The sequence below is a fragment of the Sander lucioperca genome, chromosome 16 (assembly GCF_008315115.2).
Source record: "Sander lucioperca isolate FBNREF2018 chromosome 16, SLUC_FBN_1.2, whole genome shotgun sequence".
Taxonomy (NCBI): Eukaryota; Metazoa; Chordata; class Actinopteri; order Perciformes; family Percidae; genus Sander; species Sander lucioperca.
The window spans coordinates 8,630,579-8,650,922 of NC_050188.1; the positions used below are offsets into that span (position 1 = coordinate 8,630,579).

Below are 20,344 nucleotides of genomic sequence, written 5' to 3' on the forward strand. Positions count from 1 at the left end.
TGACTTTGACCCCTTCCCAGTCAATGCTGTAACCACTTTTGGATGTTGATGTCTTTTGTCCAGAGTCTCTTGTTGTTTCGCTGTAGTAGCGTTCCTTTCAACTGTTGCTTGGGATGTCATACATGAGGGTCCTGGCTTTGGGGTGTACCAACCAAGATCTCAAGGTACTGAATGATTTCTGGTAAGTGCTGACTCCCATTGACTTAAATCCTCTGTCTAGATGTTACAGCAGCCTAGGTCCCACTGGGATGCTTCTGGCAGTCCCCATTAATTTAGCAGTGTCCATCCTGGTCCTATGTTGGGTATCTCACCTGTTGTCACATGATCCAAGTTCCAGTTCAAGTTAGCCAACTCAAAGTCAACTGAACACAATCCATCTGCTGATGACAGCTAGAGATTAGGTCAAATTCTCTGGAAAAAGCTAGTAGTTGGACTGTGAGTTGAGATTATTTTGTGAAACTACTACTCCCAAGGTCAAAAATGAACCGTCTTGCTCAATCTAAGTTCAAATTTAGGGCCCCTTTTTTCAAAATGCTTTTGAATATCTACTGTTCCATATCCGTTAAAGGTGCACTATGAGTTACTGCATGGTCACTTCTGTTGACGTTCCAAGGAAATTTCAAACAAAACAGAGCAAGCTCGCCCCTCCCCCCATGTTTCCGTAACTGTCATGACTAACTAACTGTCACTAACCCCACCCCCTCCCCCAACCATCTTGTCGGTGGTTGGCTGGAGTTGTTTGTTGTATTTTGGTGCACAGCCTGTGCCTCTAGTGTTTGTTTGACGTTTACGACCCATGTTGTCTCCCGAGAACGGGCTTTTACACAGTGTATTCAGGGGGCAGGCAGCTAGCGGATCAAGGAGAGATGCATACAATTTGAGACAAAAATGAAATCGCGCTGAAACCATGCAGGAACTCATAGTGCACCTTTAACATTCAGGGTATTTATCAATTAGAATCCTTTACCAGGCATACACTGTAGTTTCCTGCCATAGTAATTCAGGTAACCAGAATACATATTCAAAACCAATGGATATATTGGATACCATTCGCTTTTTGTTAAGTGTACCAAGTTTGTTAATGTGTTTTAAGGCATACATATACTAGAAATAAAATGTAAATGCACATGTCCAAGCAGAATGGCCAGTTTGCAGCCAAAAATAATGCTTGTACATTTTGAATAGCCAAAACTGTAATGGGTGGGATTCTGTAGAAGGCAAAGGATACTCTGGTCTTCCACCAAATTCTGGAAAAAAAAACTGTAATGGCCAAGAAAGCTCCTGGCTAAATCTGAAGGAACCTTTGGAATAGGACATGCTTTGTTGACCAGCAATGATTTGGTCTCAAATTGAAGACTTAAAGGAGACTGATGCTGAACCGGGACACCACTATGGTGTCTCCTATTTTTCGTCATGGAGTGTTTTCCACTGCACTATCTGGTTGAAAGTGTCAAGCCTGTTTCACCTCTGACCACACTGTTGGGTCTGGTCAGAAGTGTGCTTTGTTGCACCTGTAACCACACCCAACAGTGATATCATGTTGTGCTGACACACCCGGGTGTACACTTGTACATCACTGCAGTAAGGTGAGAAGTTAAACCACTGGAGGTCAGCAAAGGACCAACTAGAGTTTGTGATTTGAAATGATTTTAGATTGTGCCACAATGACTGTGGACTATCAAGTTTTCTGTGTAACTGTAAAAAAGAAAGAAAAGAAGGAGGAATCTGATATGCTGTAATGACAATAAAATGATTGTAAATTGCTACACATAGCACCATAAACTAAGGTCCATAAGACATGTACTGTTTTGGTTCCAACACAGGTGCAATCTTGAACGGATGCTTTTGGTAGGATTAGGTCTATGGGTATATTTTAAATAATTACATAGTGTAATATATTGTATAATTGATTAATTTAACATGAATTTGAATAACATTTATGGGGTCAGTTAAAATGGTATAATTGCAAGGCAGATTAATCAATCTAATCTAAATAAAATTATATAACCACTAAAATATTTCTGGCTTGCAAATGTCCAATTTTGCTTGATTGGTAATTGATGTGTTGTATGCTAGCAAAAGCTTTCAAACGTTTATGGGCATGTAAAGTGAATTATTGAACCGTTAGCACACAATGACCTTAATGTGCAAGTGATAGAGACGACGCACTATATGGGAGGTTATTGTTTCTCAAGATATCGAAAAAAAAAACCTTGTTATAACAAGATATCATGTTATAATGACATATTATTCTTGTTTCACTACCAAATTATCAAGTTTTAACAGGAGACTTTTTTGTTACCACATTACTTTCACAAGAAATGTTCTCGTTATTACACACAAGGGTGTGGGTTTGGTTTCATATTATTATGTTTTTTCCTTTATGACCACAATGTAGCTATACATTATTTTAATGTTGCAAGGAAGGGATCTAGGCTAGTGTCTCATTTTCAGGCTTTGATTGTATCTTTTTCTCATAACATAATAAAGCTAAATTAGTATGTCGTTATAACAACAAAGGTTTGTTGTAATTAAATATACTGATATTGTGTAATGAAATGTGACCGGATATAGTGATATGTTATTCTTGGTAAAACTGAATAATTTGGTATGTAGTAATAACAAAAAACATTTTCATTTTCTCGTCATAAGAGCAGAATGTTTTTGTGATGATGGCAGCAATAGGCTGCTGTAGTTTTGAAAGCAAATTGCACCATCAATAAATTCTAATCATAAACCATCTGCTGATAGCAGGGTCATCTGTGATGAAGCCCAATGCTATGCAGGAGCTATGAACGTTCCATGTCATTTCAGCTAGAAAGCCTTATTCTCAAACTTAAGCACAAATCATAATTGGGATTAGCATTACAATTACCAAATTTCTGTATATAGAGCATAATCCACAGTGCCATTATTGAAAAATAATGCATGCTATTGGCACTCACATTTACATCCACTAAGTGCATTATCGTTCAATAGCTGCATGAATTGGAGTAAATTATCCTGCTTAGACGATGGCTTCCTGCTACAATTAAAATAAGTATTGTTTCTTCAAATTTTGGGGCAGTACATTCTTTAAATGGAAACTTTGTATTGGCATCTTTGTCAAGCTTATAACAAACATTACATTCCTACTCCATCAAGGACAAGCTGTAGCCTCGTAAGAACTGAAATCAGCAGCATTCCAGCTATGAGACATAATTAATAGTGCCAATGAGAACATTGCATCAGAGAAGTGTGGTTATCTGAAAATAATTCACACCCTCTGACCAATCAGGACACCTATGAATACCCATTCCTACCCGGAAAAGAAAAAGCACATATGTAACATAAGGAATGACAAAAACATATGGTCAAAATTATGAGATAGTAAGTCATCATTCTGAGATACTAAGTCATTTGGACTATTTAAGGAGTAGCTCCCCCAAATTTTGCTTGTATAGTACATTTATATTTATCAGATGCACATACAGTAAAACATACAAGTAATTTTGTTAACTGTTGAGCACATAATGTGCCCTTCAACATCTGTCTTAATGACAAGACACATCATCAGAATCATCAAAAGATTAATGATGGTGTGGCCAAAGAACAATATAATGATTCACTCTCATTTTTAATTTCACATTGAGCAGGGTTAATCTGTGAGTTATAGCTTACAGTTGGAATACCTGCTCATTACCATTCTTTATACGTTTTGGGTGATGTTTGTGCCATTACCTTGCCAGAACTGTGATCCTGAATTTCTAGATTAGAACCAGCAGTCTCCCAACTACAGAGACTACTGGCTCTAAGCTAATTTACCCTGGTTTGTAATGGTGACCTAGCAGGTAACGCTGACAAGCTAGTAAAAGCTAGTTCCAACTAGCTCTATCTTTTGAAGTCATTTTATATATGATAATTTGTGTTAATATCTCATAATTCTCATCTAGAAACTCCTAATATCTCCTTAAATTTTATAATTTTGAGTGGATATTTTTATTTTGAATCATTCCTGACCCTTCATTTGTTTCTTTTCTTGACAGAAATGGGCTTCCATAGCATCTAGTATTCTCTGTAGTTATGACATGGTTTACTAAATGCTTCAGTGAGTGCCTATTTGTCTTTGTCTATTTAAAAACAGGCCATCACAGATCAAGGCAAGCAGGGAGATAAGACCTCATATCTGCATACCCCATATCCATTAATGATCGAAAATATTACATAAAGTACAGATCAAATAGTTTCCATAAGCAGGCCATGGCTTCAGAAATGCTGACATTTCTGTGCAGAACTGTCAATGTAAATGTTATAATTTACATTAATTTTAAGGGGTATGAAAGATGCAGTTAGTTTAGCAAGTGTTTGCAAAACTCAATGTACATTCTATCGTGGGCTTTGAGATACCAAAATGAGGGCTCTAGGAAATTACGTTTTGGGTGTCACATCTTATAAATATATTTCTTTTTATCAGATATTCCAAATTGTCATCTAAAAAAGCCATTATCATGTCAATGTTTAAACCTGAGATAAAAATTTTCAAAGCTCCATATGCAACTTTTGTAGAAAAAACAACGTTGGTATTAGACTATTAGACTCTGTGGCCCCGCTTCTCATCTCATCTCAGATCAGTCATGAACAAACCCTGGTAAGGACATACAACACAACTTCCAAAATACAAAGATTTCTCAGCAGATTGGGAGCTCACATCACCTAAAAGATTGAAATAGTATACACTATAAATGTGGGTCCTGTTACAATAAACATTGTGGTGTTTGTGATGTTTGCGTGGGACACAGTCACTATGACACTGCCGTCAGACAACAGTGCTTATGTCGTCAGCCTCGTCAGGTTTCTTGGGCTTGCTCGGGAGCGACTTGAGGTACTCCAGGTGGCGTCGGGCGTCCTCCTGGTTCTGACGGACATAATACACTACATATGAAATGACCATGGCGAACCAACCAAACATGGTCACCAGCATAGCGTAGTCTGTGGTCCTTTTGGCCAGGGTACAGAGGTCGGTGTCAACCGCCAAGAAAGGTCGACCCTCTTGGTCACGAAGTTCCGAGCTCCTGCAGAGGACCCTGGCGGCAGCCTCGTGGTTGTGGGCCATTCCGCCGATGGCTTGCTGGAGGGCGCAGTCACAATGCCAGGGGTTATCGTCCACAATGATGCGGGCCTTGAGCCGAGCGAAGGCATCCTTGTGTACGCTAGTGATGCGGTTGTGGGAGAGGTCCAGCACCTGTAACGTTGCCTCTATGCCGCTGAAGGCACCTTCCCCTAAGGTCTCCACCGCATTGTATGAAAGGTTGAGTTCCCTCAAAAGCCGGAGTCCGTGGAAGGCTTGATCGGGCACTGCGCCTATTTGGTTGTGGTCCAGCCTCAGCAGGACGGTGTCGACCGGAAGGCTGGCGGGGATCTCTTTTAGGCGGGACTGACTGCAGGTAACGTTGAGGCCGTGGAGGTGGGGGTCACGTTGGCAGATGCAGCCCTTTGGACACATGCTGGCCGAGGGGAAGCACAGGGCCATGAGGACAAGGCTCTGAAGGAGCAGGCACATGGGGATAGAGCGCGACAGCCACAAGTCCAGCAAAGTCATACTGACCAGCCGTCAGCAGCAGCATCCCGCCTGGGTCCACAACACCGCCACTGGTCCCTTACACACATCGCATAGTGGCGACTAGTCCGCACTGTCTGCCGACTGGAGATACTGGAGTGGGATCAGATGTTTTCATGCTGCGTTGAGGCCTGAAATAAGATCAAACAGAAAGACAGGGTGAACAAATAACTTTAATCAATGGTGGCTTTTTATTTGTTGTTCTGTTTGTCACAGGTCCTTTAAATTTGCATGCTAGCTTGATATGATTGCTGACCATTTGACAGGAGCCCATATTTTTAAGTAAGTATGTCCCAATCAATTGTTTCTGGCCCGATCCTGAGCCGAGCCCTTTAATAGTGAGTATCTGCTGATACCAAATCCAATCCGATGCTTACTTGTGTGTTGATATCTGAAACATAGTGAAAAGGAATAACAGCTCTAGCCCACTAAATCTGACATAGGTTATTTTTCACAAGCTACTCGGCTCAGGACATCTCCATCTTTCTGATTTTTAAAGGTGGCAAAACATTGGAACAAGTCCTCAAGCTCAAACCTAAAAAAAACAGGCTGTTTTGGCCAAGAATTTTTCAAGTTAGTTATGAACTGACATGGTAAATATGACACCCAAAGATCAGTATTGTTATAATTAGAGTGCCTTGTTTTCAAAGGGTAATATGTGCATTGTATTCTTTAAAAGAAATTAATTTAAAAGAAATTAAATGACTTTTACTATGATGGGCTCTACACTTAGTCTCAGAATTATTTTGCCAAATTGGGAGACAAATCCATTGCCCCATGGAAATGTATAGTCATTTTTAGCCACTCTAGCGGCATGGCTCCATGGATGGAGGACAATAATACTACTTTAATCGGTCCACATCTTTGGTCCAGACTGAAATATCTCAGCAAATATGGTATGGATTCAATTTTGTAGAGGCATTCATGGTGCCCAGAGGATTCATCTGAATGATTTTGACAGCAAGTACAATTTCAATAATGTTTTATTCAATTATCCAGTGGACATGTACCATGTCTGAACATCTACAAGGATGTTGGATGGATTAGCACGTTTTTTTTCCCCAGACAATGATCCTTATGACTGGTGATCCTCTGAGTTTTCATGTAGCATTATCAGCAGGTTGACATCTTTTGGTTCAGAATGAAGTGTCGTAATGGATTGCAGTTAAACAGACATGTTTCATTGTGAAAGACTGCCTTTCTCCCTTTTCACTAGCCTCTGTTCCCATAATTAACAATGTTTTGTGTCTGCTTAATCCTTAATTTCAGTGTTATGTTTTAGTTTATTTGCTACTTTATAATTTGACATAGGCCTGTTTAGTGGGTTTATGGGTTCATAGTGTTTTTGCTATGGTTCTGCCTGTGATGTGGGGGGTAGATCAGCTGCTCACCAGCTTAATCAAGGAGAGTACATACAGGTGTGCCTGATTAAAGGTGCTCTATGCGATGTTAGGTGACGTTACTTCTTGTTGACGTTCGAAGTATTTTCAAACAAAACGAGACTAGCTCGCCCCTCCCTCCTCCTCATCCAGTCCCCTCCCCCTCCCTTCCGTGCTTCCGCCACTAACCCAAGGCCGGATTTACCACCGGGCCGATTGGGCCGGTGCCCAGGGGCCTCCGACCTCTAGGGGGCCTCCAAGACCCCACTAACTGTGTGGGCTTTTTTTTTTTTTTTTTTAAATTAAAATAAAATGAATTAATGAGTGTGTCTTTGTGTGTATGTGTGTTAACAATAATTTATTTACACACAAAAAAAGTATCATGATCAGTTTTTGGCTGTCGGCTGTGTCTGATGATGACAATGAGTCAGGTTTGATAGTCTGTATTCTTTTATTTTTTTATTTTAATGTTATGTTGTCATTATATTTCAGGAAATTATGACATAGAATAAAATAGTTGCCAAAAGTACAGCTTTCCCTGTAAGTCAACAACCTTATTGCACTTATTGAACCTGAAACTAACAAGGCCTATAGATTATTGCCTATAAAACAACATAAATTAGGAAATAAAATAAATAAATAAATAAAAGAAATAAAATCAGTTTCACTAATTTCTTATGGCTCTATATGCAGTTTTTCAGTAATTTCAAGTTAAAACATGTTCTACAACAGCCAAAAGTAATTAACTTCAAACAAAAATCTAATTGTCCTGTAGTAGCAAGAGAAAAAAAATGCAAAAATTAAACTGCATTAAAAACTGAAAATGCGTCAAAGCACCGTTGGCTGCTCTGTGATGCTCACTGGTCTGAGCCAGATGCTTGGTGTCTCATCTTGGATACAAGTTCATCAATGTCTGGGGTCAGGCTCTGAGCTGAGGAAATCCTCAGGATTGATAAGACGACTCCTGTGTGAAGTTTTGTTTATCTTCATCAAAGAGAACAGTTGTTCACACAAGTATGTGCTGCCAAACAGAGAGCGTTTGAGCAGCCTGGGGGCGCAGCTGGGGCATTGTGTCAGGGATGAAACGTGGAAACTCTGCAGCGCCCACAGACTCATATTTTGCCTTCAGTGTGTCACTACATTGGAGCTCAATCAGCTCCATTTGGAGGTTTGATGGTGCACTTTCCACGTCAACTGTAAATGGATTACTGAGCAGTTCAAACCTGCTTTTTTGTGCTTCAAAATCGGCAAATCGCCGTGTAAAGTCAGCATCAAGTATGCCGAGTTTTTCAGCAAACTGTGTAGTTGGGAAAATGGCGGCAGCGACCTGCTCTTTCGTTGTTTGGCAGTGCGGAAAATGGCTCAAGTTTTCCTGCAGCATCTGCGTCTCCCAAAGGCGCAGCTTGGTTTTAAAAGCCCTCAATGTAGCGTACATGTTAGTGATGACACGGCCCCGCCCCTGAAGCTGCAGGTTGAGCGCATTCAGGTGGCTCGTGATGTCACACAGAAACTTTTAATTTTGGAGCTCTGTTGTGTCTTTCCCTTTGCTTTCCATGAACTCACAGATCTCCTCACGCAACTCAAAAAATCTTTCCAGCACCTTTCCCTGGCTTAGCCATCGCACCTGTGTGGTAGGGCAAGTCACCATATTCTGAACTTAACTCCGCCAGAAAAGAGTTGAACTGGCGGTGATTTTAACCTTTGGCTCTGATAAAGTTAACTGCTCGTGTTATGATGCTCATCACATGTTTCATTTTCCATAAACTGTCAGCTCACCTGTGACGTTTTCCTCCTGCATCTTATTTGTACTATCATGGTGGTGCGTGCAATATACCGGCGGGCCAGCTCTAATAGTAAATAAATGTTGTCATGCGGGCCAAAGATAATTCATTCACAGGCCATATCTGGCCTTAAGATTGACACATGTGCTGTAAGTCCTGACAACTCATTTTAATGATGCACCACTCTGCACTCTTTTCTCACTGTCCTTGCCATCTCCTAGTACCCAGCTGCTCTGATGAACCTCAGTGTCATCCTCCACCTGAATGGGAGACTTCCCAAAGCGGCTGCTTGAACCTTGAACCTAATCAAATGCAACCAGCACCTAAGCGTGGATCATCAATGCAGGACGACTGGTTCAGCAATGTTAAAGATCCAGCTTTATGGGGAGACAAAACCAGCGATATTGTTAAATCTATTATCATCGAAAGGAGTGCAGCAGCTTTTCATAACCGACGATCTAACTATCCAGCTTCTGCCAGGGATAGGACCATTGGTGGTAAAAGGCGTTGCTTCAACAATGACTTACTTACTTCTCATCTACCAAATGGACAGACAGTATCTCGAGAATGGGTCATGTTCTCTCCATCAAATGGAAATATTTATTGTTTTGCATGTAAGCTTTTCTCAAAAAAGCATAATCAGTTTGTTGAAGGATTTAGCGACTGGAAACACTCAGAACGCATTGGGGATCATGAGAAGAGTGATGTGCACAGGAGCTGCATGCTAGCTTTACATCAGAGATGTAAGGGCACTGCAACCATTGATTCATCTTTACTAAAACAAATGGAAGGAGCAAGACAATACTGGAGAGAGGTCCTCAAAAGAGTCGTGGCGGTGATCAAGTTTTTCGGGGAGAGAGGACTTGCCTTTAGAGGTGATAATGAATTGCTGGGGTCACCTCTAAATGGAAATTACCTCGGCATTCTAGAACTGATAGCTCAGTTTGACCCATTCTTAGCTAGACATATTGACAAGTTTGGTAAGAAAGGCAGCGGGAATGTTTGTCATCCACAACTTGTGAGGAATTTATTGATGTGATGGGAGAAAAAACTACAGACTGTTGCGGATGAAATTAGGGAAGCCAAATACTTTTCTGTAGTTGTCGACTCAACCCCAGACCTGTCCCACGTTGATCAACTTACTTTTATTTTCAGATTTGTTGACAAGAAAGGGAAAGTTGTTGAGCGTTTTCTCGCTTTTGAGCCAATTGAAAGCCACACAGGTGAAAATTTGGCAGAATGCGTTGTTGCCATGGTTGAGAGCTTAGGCTTGGAGCTGTCAAATTGCAGAGGCCAGTCATATGACAACGCCAGTAATATGTCTGGAAAGTATAATGGACTTCAAGCGCATCTAAAGAAGAGAAATCCTTTAATCCATTATGTACCCTGCACAGCTCACTCCCTGAATTTAGTTGGAGTCAACACCATAGAGGCAAGCAGCCCAGAAGTTGGAAATTACTTTACCATGTTGCAGTCACTGTATACATTTTGTTCCTCCTCTACCAACCGATGGGGGAAAGTTTTCCGCAACACCGACGGGATAGGTTTGACACTGAAATCTCTGTCAGGTACACGATGGAGCTGTCGAGCAGATGCCACCAAAGCTCTATCAAAAAACTATGCAAAGATAAAGGAGGCACTTGCAAATATAGCCAGCTCAGATGAGGAAAAAAGAGACACCAGACATGAAGCAGGGGTGCTGTGCGCTAAGTTGAAATATCTAGAAACTGTATTTATGGCCTTTTTCTGGGATACAATCCTTGACAGATTTCAAGCAACAAGCATAATGCTACAAAAAAGTGACATCAACATTTTGACTGCAGTGAATCTACTTGAGTCACTGCGTGCGTTTGTTTCCACACAACGTGATCAGTTTGAGATGTATGAAAAAGCAGCTCTGAATGTAACAGGTGTGCTCCACACCTATAAGTGTGACCTACAACGAAGCAGAAAACGGAAAACCTTTGGAGATGAAGGGAGTGAGCCTAAAGAAGATCCAAGCAACCTACATGGTGGGAGGAAGAAATTCCAAACAGGCACATTTTATGTAGTCATAGACAAACTGGTCAGCTGTCTTGATCATCGCCTGTCTGCCTACAAGGAATTGACGGATATATTTGGAGTTTTGTTCATGCCAGAAACAACGAGCAACAGTGAGGTCACAAAACACGCCAATGCACTACTCTGTGCATATCCATCAGACCTAAACAGCAGCTTTGCCAACGAGCTCATACAATTCAGATCATTCATGTGTGAGCAAGACAAGTCGCCATCAAAGATGCTGAACACCGTGTTGGAACTTGGCCTGCAATCCGTCTTCCCTAATGTGTACGTGGCCTTGAGGATGTTTCTCACTTTGCCAGTGACAAACTGTGAAGGGGAGCGCTCATTTTCCCACATGGCGAGAATTAAAAATGAACTGAGAACAAGGATGAGTCAACAACGCTTGAACTCTCTGGCAATAGAGTCGGATCTCGTCAGAGACCTGGACTTTACTGAAGTCGTGGAGGAGTTTTCAAGGAGAAAGGCCAGAAAAAAGACTGTTGCATAAGGTCCCAGGCAGTAAAGAGTCCCTTGTGCAGATAAACTGGTGGATTTCTACTTTAACTGCCAGTAAGGAGGGTGGCCAGAAGGGGAGGTGATGCAGCTGTACCCAGGTAGACTGTCGATCATCTGTTTCTCCGTGAAGGGGAGAGACAGTGAGAGAGAGAAAAATCTGTGTAAACGTTAAAGCTTAAGTGTTCTGCTGCGATGTGGACCAATTTAGCCCGTGTTACGACGAGACATTTATTTGAAGAGAGAGAGAGAGAGAGAGAGAGAGAGAGAGAGATATTATGGCATTGATAATATTGCTGTTTCTTATTGCATAGCTGATAGATGTGGAGATTGTTTAATATTACTTGTGCAGCCACGTGTTGAAATTCAGGTTGTGTTTGCTAGCAACGTGCAATCGCCAGTAAACAGACTAGCGCTGTGGAGCCACGTGCTTAGCTATTAAAGGTGTATTACACTGTTTGCTCCGTTATAGATATGTGTGCTGAGTGCTGTAATAGATGTGGCTTATTCTCAGTTTGTGTTACTGAGCAATACTATGTTACATTTATGTTAATTATTACAGAGAAATGAATGTAATTCTTAGTATTGTTTCTTGTTGTATGCTGGTGGCTATAACATTTAGTTTTGATAATGTTCATAGTAACCCCTCAGCCGGCCAGTGTTTTAGTAGCCAGTTTTCAAGTAATAAGTAAGTATAAGTAGTAAATAAAAACTGTGATCATTTTGGTCACTATAACCATGAGCTTAAATTTTCATACCGTTGCATCCCTATACATGACTATAGTTATTGTTAGTTATGTTATTAGGCTGTATCTTCATAGATTTTAATCTGCTTTATTGCAATAAATTCTGTTGATTTTGTTCTGTGATAATTTCCATTTTGTCTTTTGTTTTATAGATATTTATAGATCTCCTTTGCTGTCACAGTTAACATGAACAGAAAGGGAGTTGGAGAAAGTGGTTTTGTTTTAAACTAAAGAAAAACTCAAAGCTTCCTTTAATGGTTTCTAAAAATTAAGATGCTGTGTGAGTTTGGGCCACGAGTTCGGGGAGGGGGGCCTCCAAGATTTTGTGCCCAGGGGCCTCTGCTTTCTAAATCTGTGCCTGCACTAACCCCCCAACCCCCACCCCAAAATCCTTCTCGTCGGTTATTGGCTGGAATGCTGGAACACTGTTTGTGTATGTTTCGTGGTGCAGGTTGGCACAGATTGTTTTTGTTGCCATTTGTAGAGCCTGGGCTGTCTACAGAGCCGCGATTTTTTACAATGTGTGTTCAGGGGACATGTAGCTCGCGGATAGTGAGGTGATGTTTGCTGTATGTGACAAAAAATGTAGCCTAAAAAAAGATGTGACATCGCTTAGAGCACCTTTAAGTTCTGAGAGGCTGGGAACTCTTAAGGTGTAGAACAATAGGTAAGACAGTTCTGCAGTGAATGACGTATTAAAAATATTTGGGGTGCCTATTGTTGTGAGTGCACATATATGTATAAATGGTAATGTCAGTGTAACAGGGTTTACATATTATGCCATTCCACTTGCCATTATTGTTATTTAATAGCAATTCAGAATTATTGGCTCAAGGGCACCCCCTCTCTGCAGTAGTTAAATGCCACTGGCTGTTGTGTATTCATTGCCAGTTATGAGAGACGTGCCCAAGGTGAGTTGCCGAGTGCAGCACGGAGTACAGATATTGTGTATTTATGTCTGCATATTCATTGTATGAACATATGTGCACTGTGATTCATGACCAGATTATTAATAAGAGTTACAAGTGGATTGTTGTACCTTTTTCAAGTGCCAAATGTTAAAATAGCAGCATAATGCACTTTCTAGCTAGCCTCGGTGCTAACATAACATGTTATTCTTTTGTAGTGTGCTGCGTGTAAGCTACTATGAGCCAACTGTATGACTGACCAGTACATACTCTGTTCCTACTCAGATAATAAACGGGCCCATCGGGGCGTAAAGAGCCACTAGCATCCCGCTCGTCATTCATCATTCTACACACAACGCAGATTCGAGGGGGGTTGCTCCAACCAGCCAGTCATATAAGTGCGACTGAGTGTGGTTACATCAGCAGTAACTGTTCTATTGAAATGTAACGGTATTTTCAGAAACAAAGTGTTAATGTTGGTTTCTCAGGTCAGCTCCCCCTTCAATCACCGGTGCAGGTGGTAGGGTCCAATTAGCTGAGGCTGAGAAGTGAAAAGTACCTTCAGAAGAAGGGGAAGAGAGAAAGGACTTGGCAGCTTGCTGATTGCTGATTTGTTTAATGTCATTTTGCCTCAGTTTAGTTTTTGTATTTATGGGTGGCGGTTCAGTTTGTGCCCTTTGTTTGAGTATGTTTTTTGTTGTTTTGTTAATAAACACCACAGTTTTTGCACGTATCCAGCTTCCTGTCGGCTTCTTAAAAATCACTTCGAAAAAGTTTCGGGCGGCCCACCACCTCATCGGCTTTGGCATGAGGTGAGTGGTTTGACATTCATGTTCCCCACAGGATGACTTTTAATAACTTTGGTGATCCCCTGACTTATGTGCAACAATGGCAAACATAACTGCTAAGTATACCTGCTAAACTCTTGCATATAACCATTTTGATTGTGCATGCTAATGTTAGCAATTACTTATTTAGCCTCTTAGTTTAGTTAGGTTTAGATACAGGACCAACAGACATGCAATAGGTGTGACATGTACAGAGTAGATAGAACAGTAACAATGGTAGAAATACAGTATATAATCACAATATTAAGAAATGGGACCATGTATTAAGTATATCAACTATGCTGTAACTGATTAACCTTTGAAACAGACCAAAATATGTGTTGTGTAAATTATAAATGCAAATAGCATAGTATGTTACAAACAAGCAAAAACTAAACTGTCGTCGTTTGCAATGAATCTTGGAATTTGGCAAAATTCTTCTAACCTTAGCTGCTGGCAAATACAAACCAGCCCTCTCTCTGCTGCCATTTTTAGAAAGAAGGCTCAATTTGGTCAGGGCCAGCAGACTTGATAGAGTTTTATAAACTTGAGTGAGAAATGGGAAAGAATTTAAAACTATTTCCTACATAAGTTTCTACACTGTTTTTAACATCTAGGAATATCAAGGTGATTTTAAAGAGTGGCTAAGCCTATATTGATAAAAACAAAAATCTTATTAAAGCATCTGCTATGTTATGTTTACTCTTGATTTTGCTTTGATTTATCTTTAAAAGATCAGGACTTGAAGGTACAATATGTAATATTTCTGCATTAAAATGTCTAAAAACGACCATACCTATGTTATATATTTTTTTGAGTTGTGACACTATCCCAAATGTTTCCACCAAATGTCAAACCCAGAGAAATCTGTTATTTTATTTCTGACATGAGACATTTCCTTTAGTCGCCTGTCAGTGGCGTCATATAACCTTTCACCCTCTAGTTACTCGTAACTTCCGTCAAAACACTGGCACCCAGATGATACATTCGAGAGTAATTGTAAATCATACGTCACAGAAAAAAATTATTGTAACCGTAATACTGCTTTTTCTGCCACAAGGCATCATTTTGTGATTAATTACATGCCACTTTGCAACACAGTAATACAGCAGAGATTTTATTTATTGATACATATCAATATCGATCCAGCTTAGGTTACTACAATGTGCTGGTTGACAAGTAGCTAACGTTAATGCTAATGCTTGGTGGATAACATTATAGGGTTACAACATCGTTCAACACACTCTTTTGTTTGTCTGTTTTGACCACGGATAAAAGCAGCACTGGGCTAACCCATGAATGAATTTACCAGTAACGTTAACGTTAGCCTTTAGATAGACGACTAATCTAATGCTAATTTAGCCAGCTAGCACACCCCGGTCTGTCTGCCACACTCCCCCGGCGCAAAGAGACTTCATTCGGGAAGAGAGTTGACAACAGGCCCGGGACATGTAGAAATAGCTAGTTGCCCACAGCCAGCCACTACCATTACAGCAATCCGTACCCAGCCAGCACTTAACGCCAGTGCCGGGTGCTAATGACGCTAACGGCAGTTTAATGAAGCGTGTGGAAACAGTCATAACAGCGGCCATCCATAACGTTAGCCACGTCTCTGTTAGCGCTACCAGTGTTCGTGCCGAAAATCTCCTCCCTGCCAAATTTCTCCCCCCCTTCGCGTTTAGCTGTCTTTACAGTTAGCTAAATCAACCCGACAAAATTTGGGTTAAGCACTAAAACGAATAGTTAAGATTACAGAAAAGTGAAGGGGGAGATCATTCTCAGCAGCTTGGAGATGTTCTGCTGCTGCACAACAGCCACTGAACGTCCTCGCTGTCCCGGAGATTCCCCTGGCAATCCCCACCCACAACCGTCTCTCAACCTCATTGAGTAGCTAGCTAGCGTTACAACAAACCCCGTCCGCCCGGTGTTGAAACCATCCAAAAGGTGAAATTGACATGTGGAATATATTGTGATAGTGTGGTTTTAGCTGCTGGCTAATGTTAGCTTGCTGGCTCACTAGCTAACTGGTCAGCTACCAATACAGATTAAATCAAGAAAAACGTAATTATTTTGGGGAAAATGCAGCTATTTTATTAGAATGCAGGGCTGACAAGACACACTCATTTGATTGGTTTTCACACGCTCACACGCCACACCCCCGATTTCTCACACTGAAGTGTCAACCCGGTCGGTCAAATGCCTGAAAGATGAGTTTATCTATAGACGGGTTTCCTGTTTACAACATTAAACTAACTGCTGACTCAATAAAACGTGATTTTAGTTGGATCTGTTTGTCTGTCTTTAATTTTGCAGTGTTACTGTGATATATATGTATGGCTATAATTATCATTTTAGGCTAATGTAATAGCCAATGTTAGCAGCAGGGTTACCCCTGAGTGTACCTCTATGGTTTGTTTATGCGTTAAAATAATGGCCAGGATTTCCGGGAAAAGGTACGATATGTGTGTCTCCATTTCAAAACATCACTGCAGGTTGACTGAAAATGCAGCTATTTTATTAGAATGCAGGGCTGCCAACTCTCACGCATTGGCCGTGAGACACACTCATTTGATTGGTTTTCACACGCTCACACACCACACCCCCGATTTCTCACACTGAAGTGTCAACCCGGTCGGTCAAATGCCTGAAAGATGAGTTTATCTATAGACGGGTTTCCTGTTTACAAACATTACAGGGTGCGTGCGCATACCAGGGGCAGAAAGCCAGACTGGTGAGCTGGTCCACTACTGCAACAACCTTAAGCTTTCCTTATTGTTTGTATATAGCTAACTGCTGACTCAATAAAACGTGATTTTAGTTGGATCTGTTTGTCTGTCTTTAATTTTGCAGTGTTACTGTGATATATATGTATGGCTATAATTATCATTTTAGGCTAATGTAATAGCCAATGTTAGCAGCAGGGTTACCCCTGAGTGTACCCCTATGGTTTGTTTATATAAATATATATATTTTTTATTTTATATATATATATATAAAATAATGGCCAGGATTTCCGGGAAAAGGTACGATATGTGTGTCCATTTCAAAACATCACTGCAGGTTGACTGTTTTTAGCAGCAGAGGTTGATTGTGGGCGAGAGGGCGACAACACTGTTGTGGTTAGCTAGCTGAAACTCTACTGCAGCTGTCTCGGCAACGTTAGCTTATGTCCGCTAGCATATAGGCTAACTATAGCCAGTTAGCTTTGTGTGTAACGTAATAAAAACCCACCCATCTCGTAGGAGCGAAGCTTAATATTTTATTCAATAACATTATGGTACAAAAGGAGCACTAACGCCACAGGTCTTATGTTGACAACGTGGACGCAGATATAAGAAACTACGAAGGCAGTCGTAATATTTACCTAGCTAGCAGGCTAGGCTAACGCTGTTGCGCTAACGTTAGCAAAACATCGGCGTAGCTTTAGCTAGCAGTCTAAACTTATCTCGAGTACTTTAACTATCTACGGTCCGGACTCGAGTACTACAGCCCTGACAGGTAGATATCACTTAGCTGAACAACTGAACAAGCTGCAACTTTTCTGATTGATACAATGGGAGCCTGACTCTTACATATGACCCCAATCTGCCCTTCTTATGGCTTGAAGCCATAACCTCCGCCGGTTTTTGGCAAAACCATGCTTCCCCCTAGGTATGTTAAACATCAGGCACCCATCACTGGCTCTGTTTGTACAATTTACCACGCAACAACTCCTTGGCATTTTGACTTACGCTATGCTGCTACTACTACTAGCTACACGAAACACGTCTTCTTTCTGCCCCCCGGTTGCGTGCGCAAGCAGTGATGACGTTGCCGAGAAATCCATGTATAGATCTACCTGTTGAGCCACTCGTGATTGACTAGTTATGCTTTCAGAGACAGTGAGGGGGTTCAAGAGCGCTCCCTGTCTGTGGAATTTTCGAAATGTTCATTCAACATTAAATACAGACCCATCCGTCGCTTTGTGTCCACTCGCTCTGTAAAAACAGAGGTGAGCAGCGCGGCTGGTAAGTGTAGCAACTTGTGACACGTGACACGTTGCATCCGTGCTCTACCTCCGATGAAGAGCAGTGTACAGCCACTTCTCTAAAATTTGTCAGAGACCCAAATGGACCTCTGTGTCTGTCAGACGGTATGAATGACATACTACCATATCAGCAGAGCACATGCACAGCAGACTATATTACAACTCTCCAAATCTCGGAGAACACAGATGGTAGGACTTATATTTTGAATGTGCACAAAGTTGTAAACATGAGCAGAAATCTTGCTGAAACACATCTGAGCTATTGAAGTCCAGGGGTTTATAAATGAATTAAAATGATGTATGATTCACATGAATAAGTGCCACATGCACATTTAAAGAGATTTACTTCCCCAACAAAGGATGCAAAAGAGGAGGGAAGAGTAAATTATGCCTACATGTGTGTTGACTCAGCAGAGATAACGTTAAATTAGAAAAAGTTGATCTACAAGAGAATAGTTAAAAATAATACAGAATGCCTGAGGGCCTTATTTTTCTATATTTTCAATTGTTTCCAGCATCAGCATTGATGTAGAAAAGGGTAGAAATAGGTGCATACAAATTCAGTGTTTAATGTTCAAAATTATATGTCTCCTCACAAAATCTGGAAACAAAACCTATGCCATTGGGTTGCCAGGCCAGCTGTGACTGGTTTGTGCCAGCTCACCAGGGGGGCAGATACTGGGAAACTTTGGGCCACTATTGTGCTTCTCTAACCTCTGTGCATCTCTAATGCATGTGATACTCACAAAAAGGGTTTTGTGATACAAAGGTATATTTGTTTTTTTTTAAGAGTTTATTGTTTTGCTTTGAAGATGGATTTTCATATTTTTGGGTACCTTAATTTATAGTTTGATCATTTAAAAGTAAGGAGAAAAATAAGGCCATGCTAATCCATATTGCGCCAGTAGGTGGCAGTAGTAGCTTTTCACAGCATCTGGCATCTTAATCCAGTTGAATGGATAAAGAACAACACGTCATCGTGTCTCACTTCTTTATGTGTACTTTTTCCTGCTGTTACAGGTTAGTTTCCACCACATAAAACAATACAGACATTTATAAGATGGTCTTAGTTATAAGCAATATGGTATCAGCACACTAATGTGTTGCTAATTAAGTTAAAAGTAACGGCAACCTTGCATGTCCCATAATGGCGTCATGTCTATTTTCCCCGTTTAGCTACATGGTATTGTTTTCTACTTTGTTTTATCTGTCAGTGACTTCTAGACATTGTTAAAATAAGAGTCAATGTGTAGCAGCTGATTGTTGCAGCGGAATGTGTATTAGGTTATAGTTGTTTACCAAGCTAATCACTGCTATTTCTGTTCCGGCTACAGTAGCTTGAGCTAACGGGTTAGCCTACTGTTCTTGTAGCATTTGCTGTTTAGTCATTCGCGCCAGCGCCGTTTCAATACGGGCTTACTAGGTTTTTCTTGCTCATGTATTTGGGCCTCGGAGTTACTCTATGTTAGGCAGTTAGTAGGTAAATGTTTTACTATTGAAATGTGTTGATCGATCTCAGATGTAAACTCAGTCTCTTCTGTTATAAATAGTAATAAATACTAAGAGAAATGGTGAAAGTATTCACATTAGACACCTTAATGAGAAGGTTGATGTGTTACTGTACTGTATATTACATTAGTAGTTTCAATGAAGGTATAATATACAAAGACAGACATATGTTTTGTGTAGAAAAGGTTTGTATTTTGTATATCAATGAGGAATGAGTATGTTTTGTAGCTATGTAATATATGGAAATTGGTCTATGTACCGCTACATTCTCTTGTAAAGAGCTATATCTGGTTTTGACCAGTGCATTTATGCAAACATAATATAACAGAAAGAAGAGTATTCATGTGAGAAATAAAGATAATCCAGTTGAATGGAGAAAGAACAACACGTCGTCGTGTCTCACTTCTTTATGTGTACTTTTTCCTGCTGTTACAGGATTATTACAATAACCTGCTAACGGGTGCCAAGCCGGTACCTGTTACACATGCAGACATCATGTAGCACCTAAATGTAATAGTCTTTCTTTTCCCAAAAAATTACATACAGTAAGTGGGGCACAGAGGATGAGGGCCAAACATTACTGGGCCTTGGCACAAAAAAAGTTTGAGAAAGGCTATGATATAACACATGCACAAAATGAGCCATGCTGTCTCTTTTGTCTTGCTGTTGGTATTTTTCAGTCTATTTTCTGCTGGACCTTGTGGTGGGGAAAGGCCTTGATTGAAGAATGAATTTCCCACACTGCCTAATCTAATGAGGTTTGGTCTTTGGCCACCAGTCCCCCTGGTGTCCAAAAATGGTTATTTCTATTTATTGTTTTGAAGGATTAGAATTTATGTAAATCAGTGGTTCTCATTCTTTAAAATTTCAGTGGTCCTAGTAGATCCCTTTGGTAGACCAATGTTAATTTAATTTTGGGACCCTTGCTTTGTATGCGGCAAAATTTTGGTTGGCCCCACAAAATCTCACTCCAAGGTTGTTTGAAAAGTTGGCAGCTCTGAGAATGACATGAATA

General features: G+C 40.6%; 1 protein-coding gene across 1 annotated transcript in view; it reads right to left on the reverse strand.

Annotated features, from left to right (window-relative positions):
* Positions 1-4,421: 4,421 nt before the first annotated feature.
* The window catches only part of lrrc3b (leucine rich repeat containing 3B), a 41,927-nt gene continuing 26,004 nt past the window's right edge, over positions 4,422-20,344 (reverse strand). The window contains exon 2 of the mRNA XM_031279095.2: positions 4,422-5,727. Within this exon, the coding sequence (XP_031134955.1) occupies positions 4,796-5,578 (783 nt within the window). The 5' untranslated portion in view covers positions 5,579-5,727 and the 3' untranslated portion in view covers positions 4,422-4,795. The remainder of the gene's footprint in view (positions 5,728-20,344) is intronic.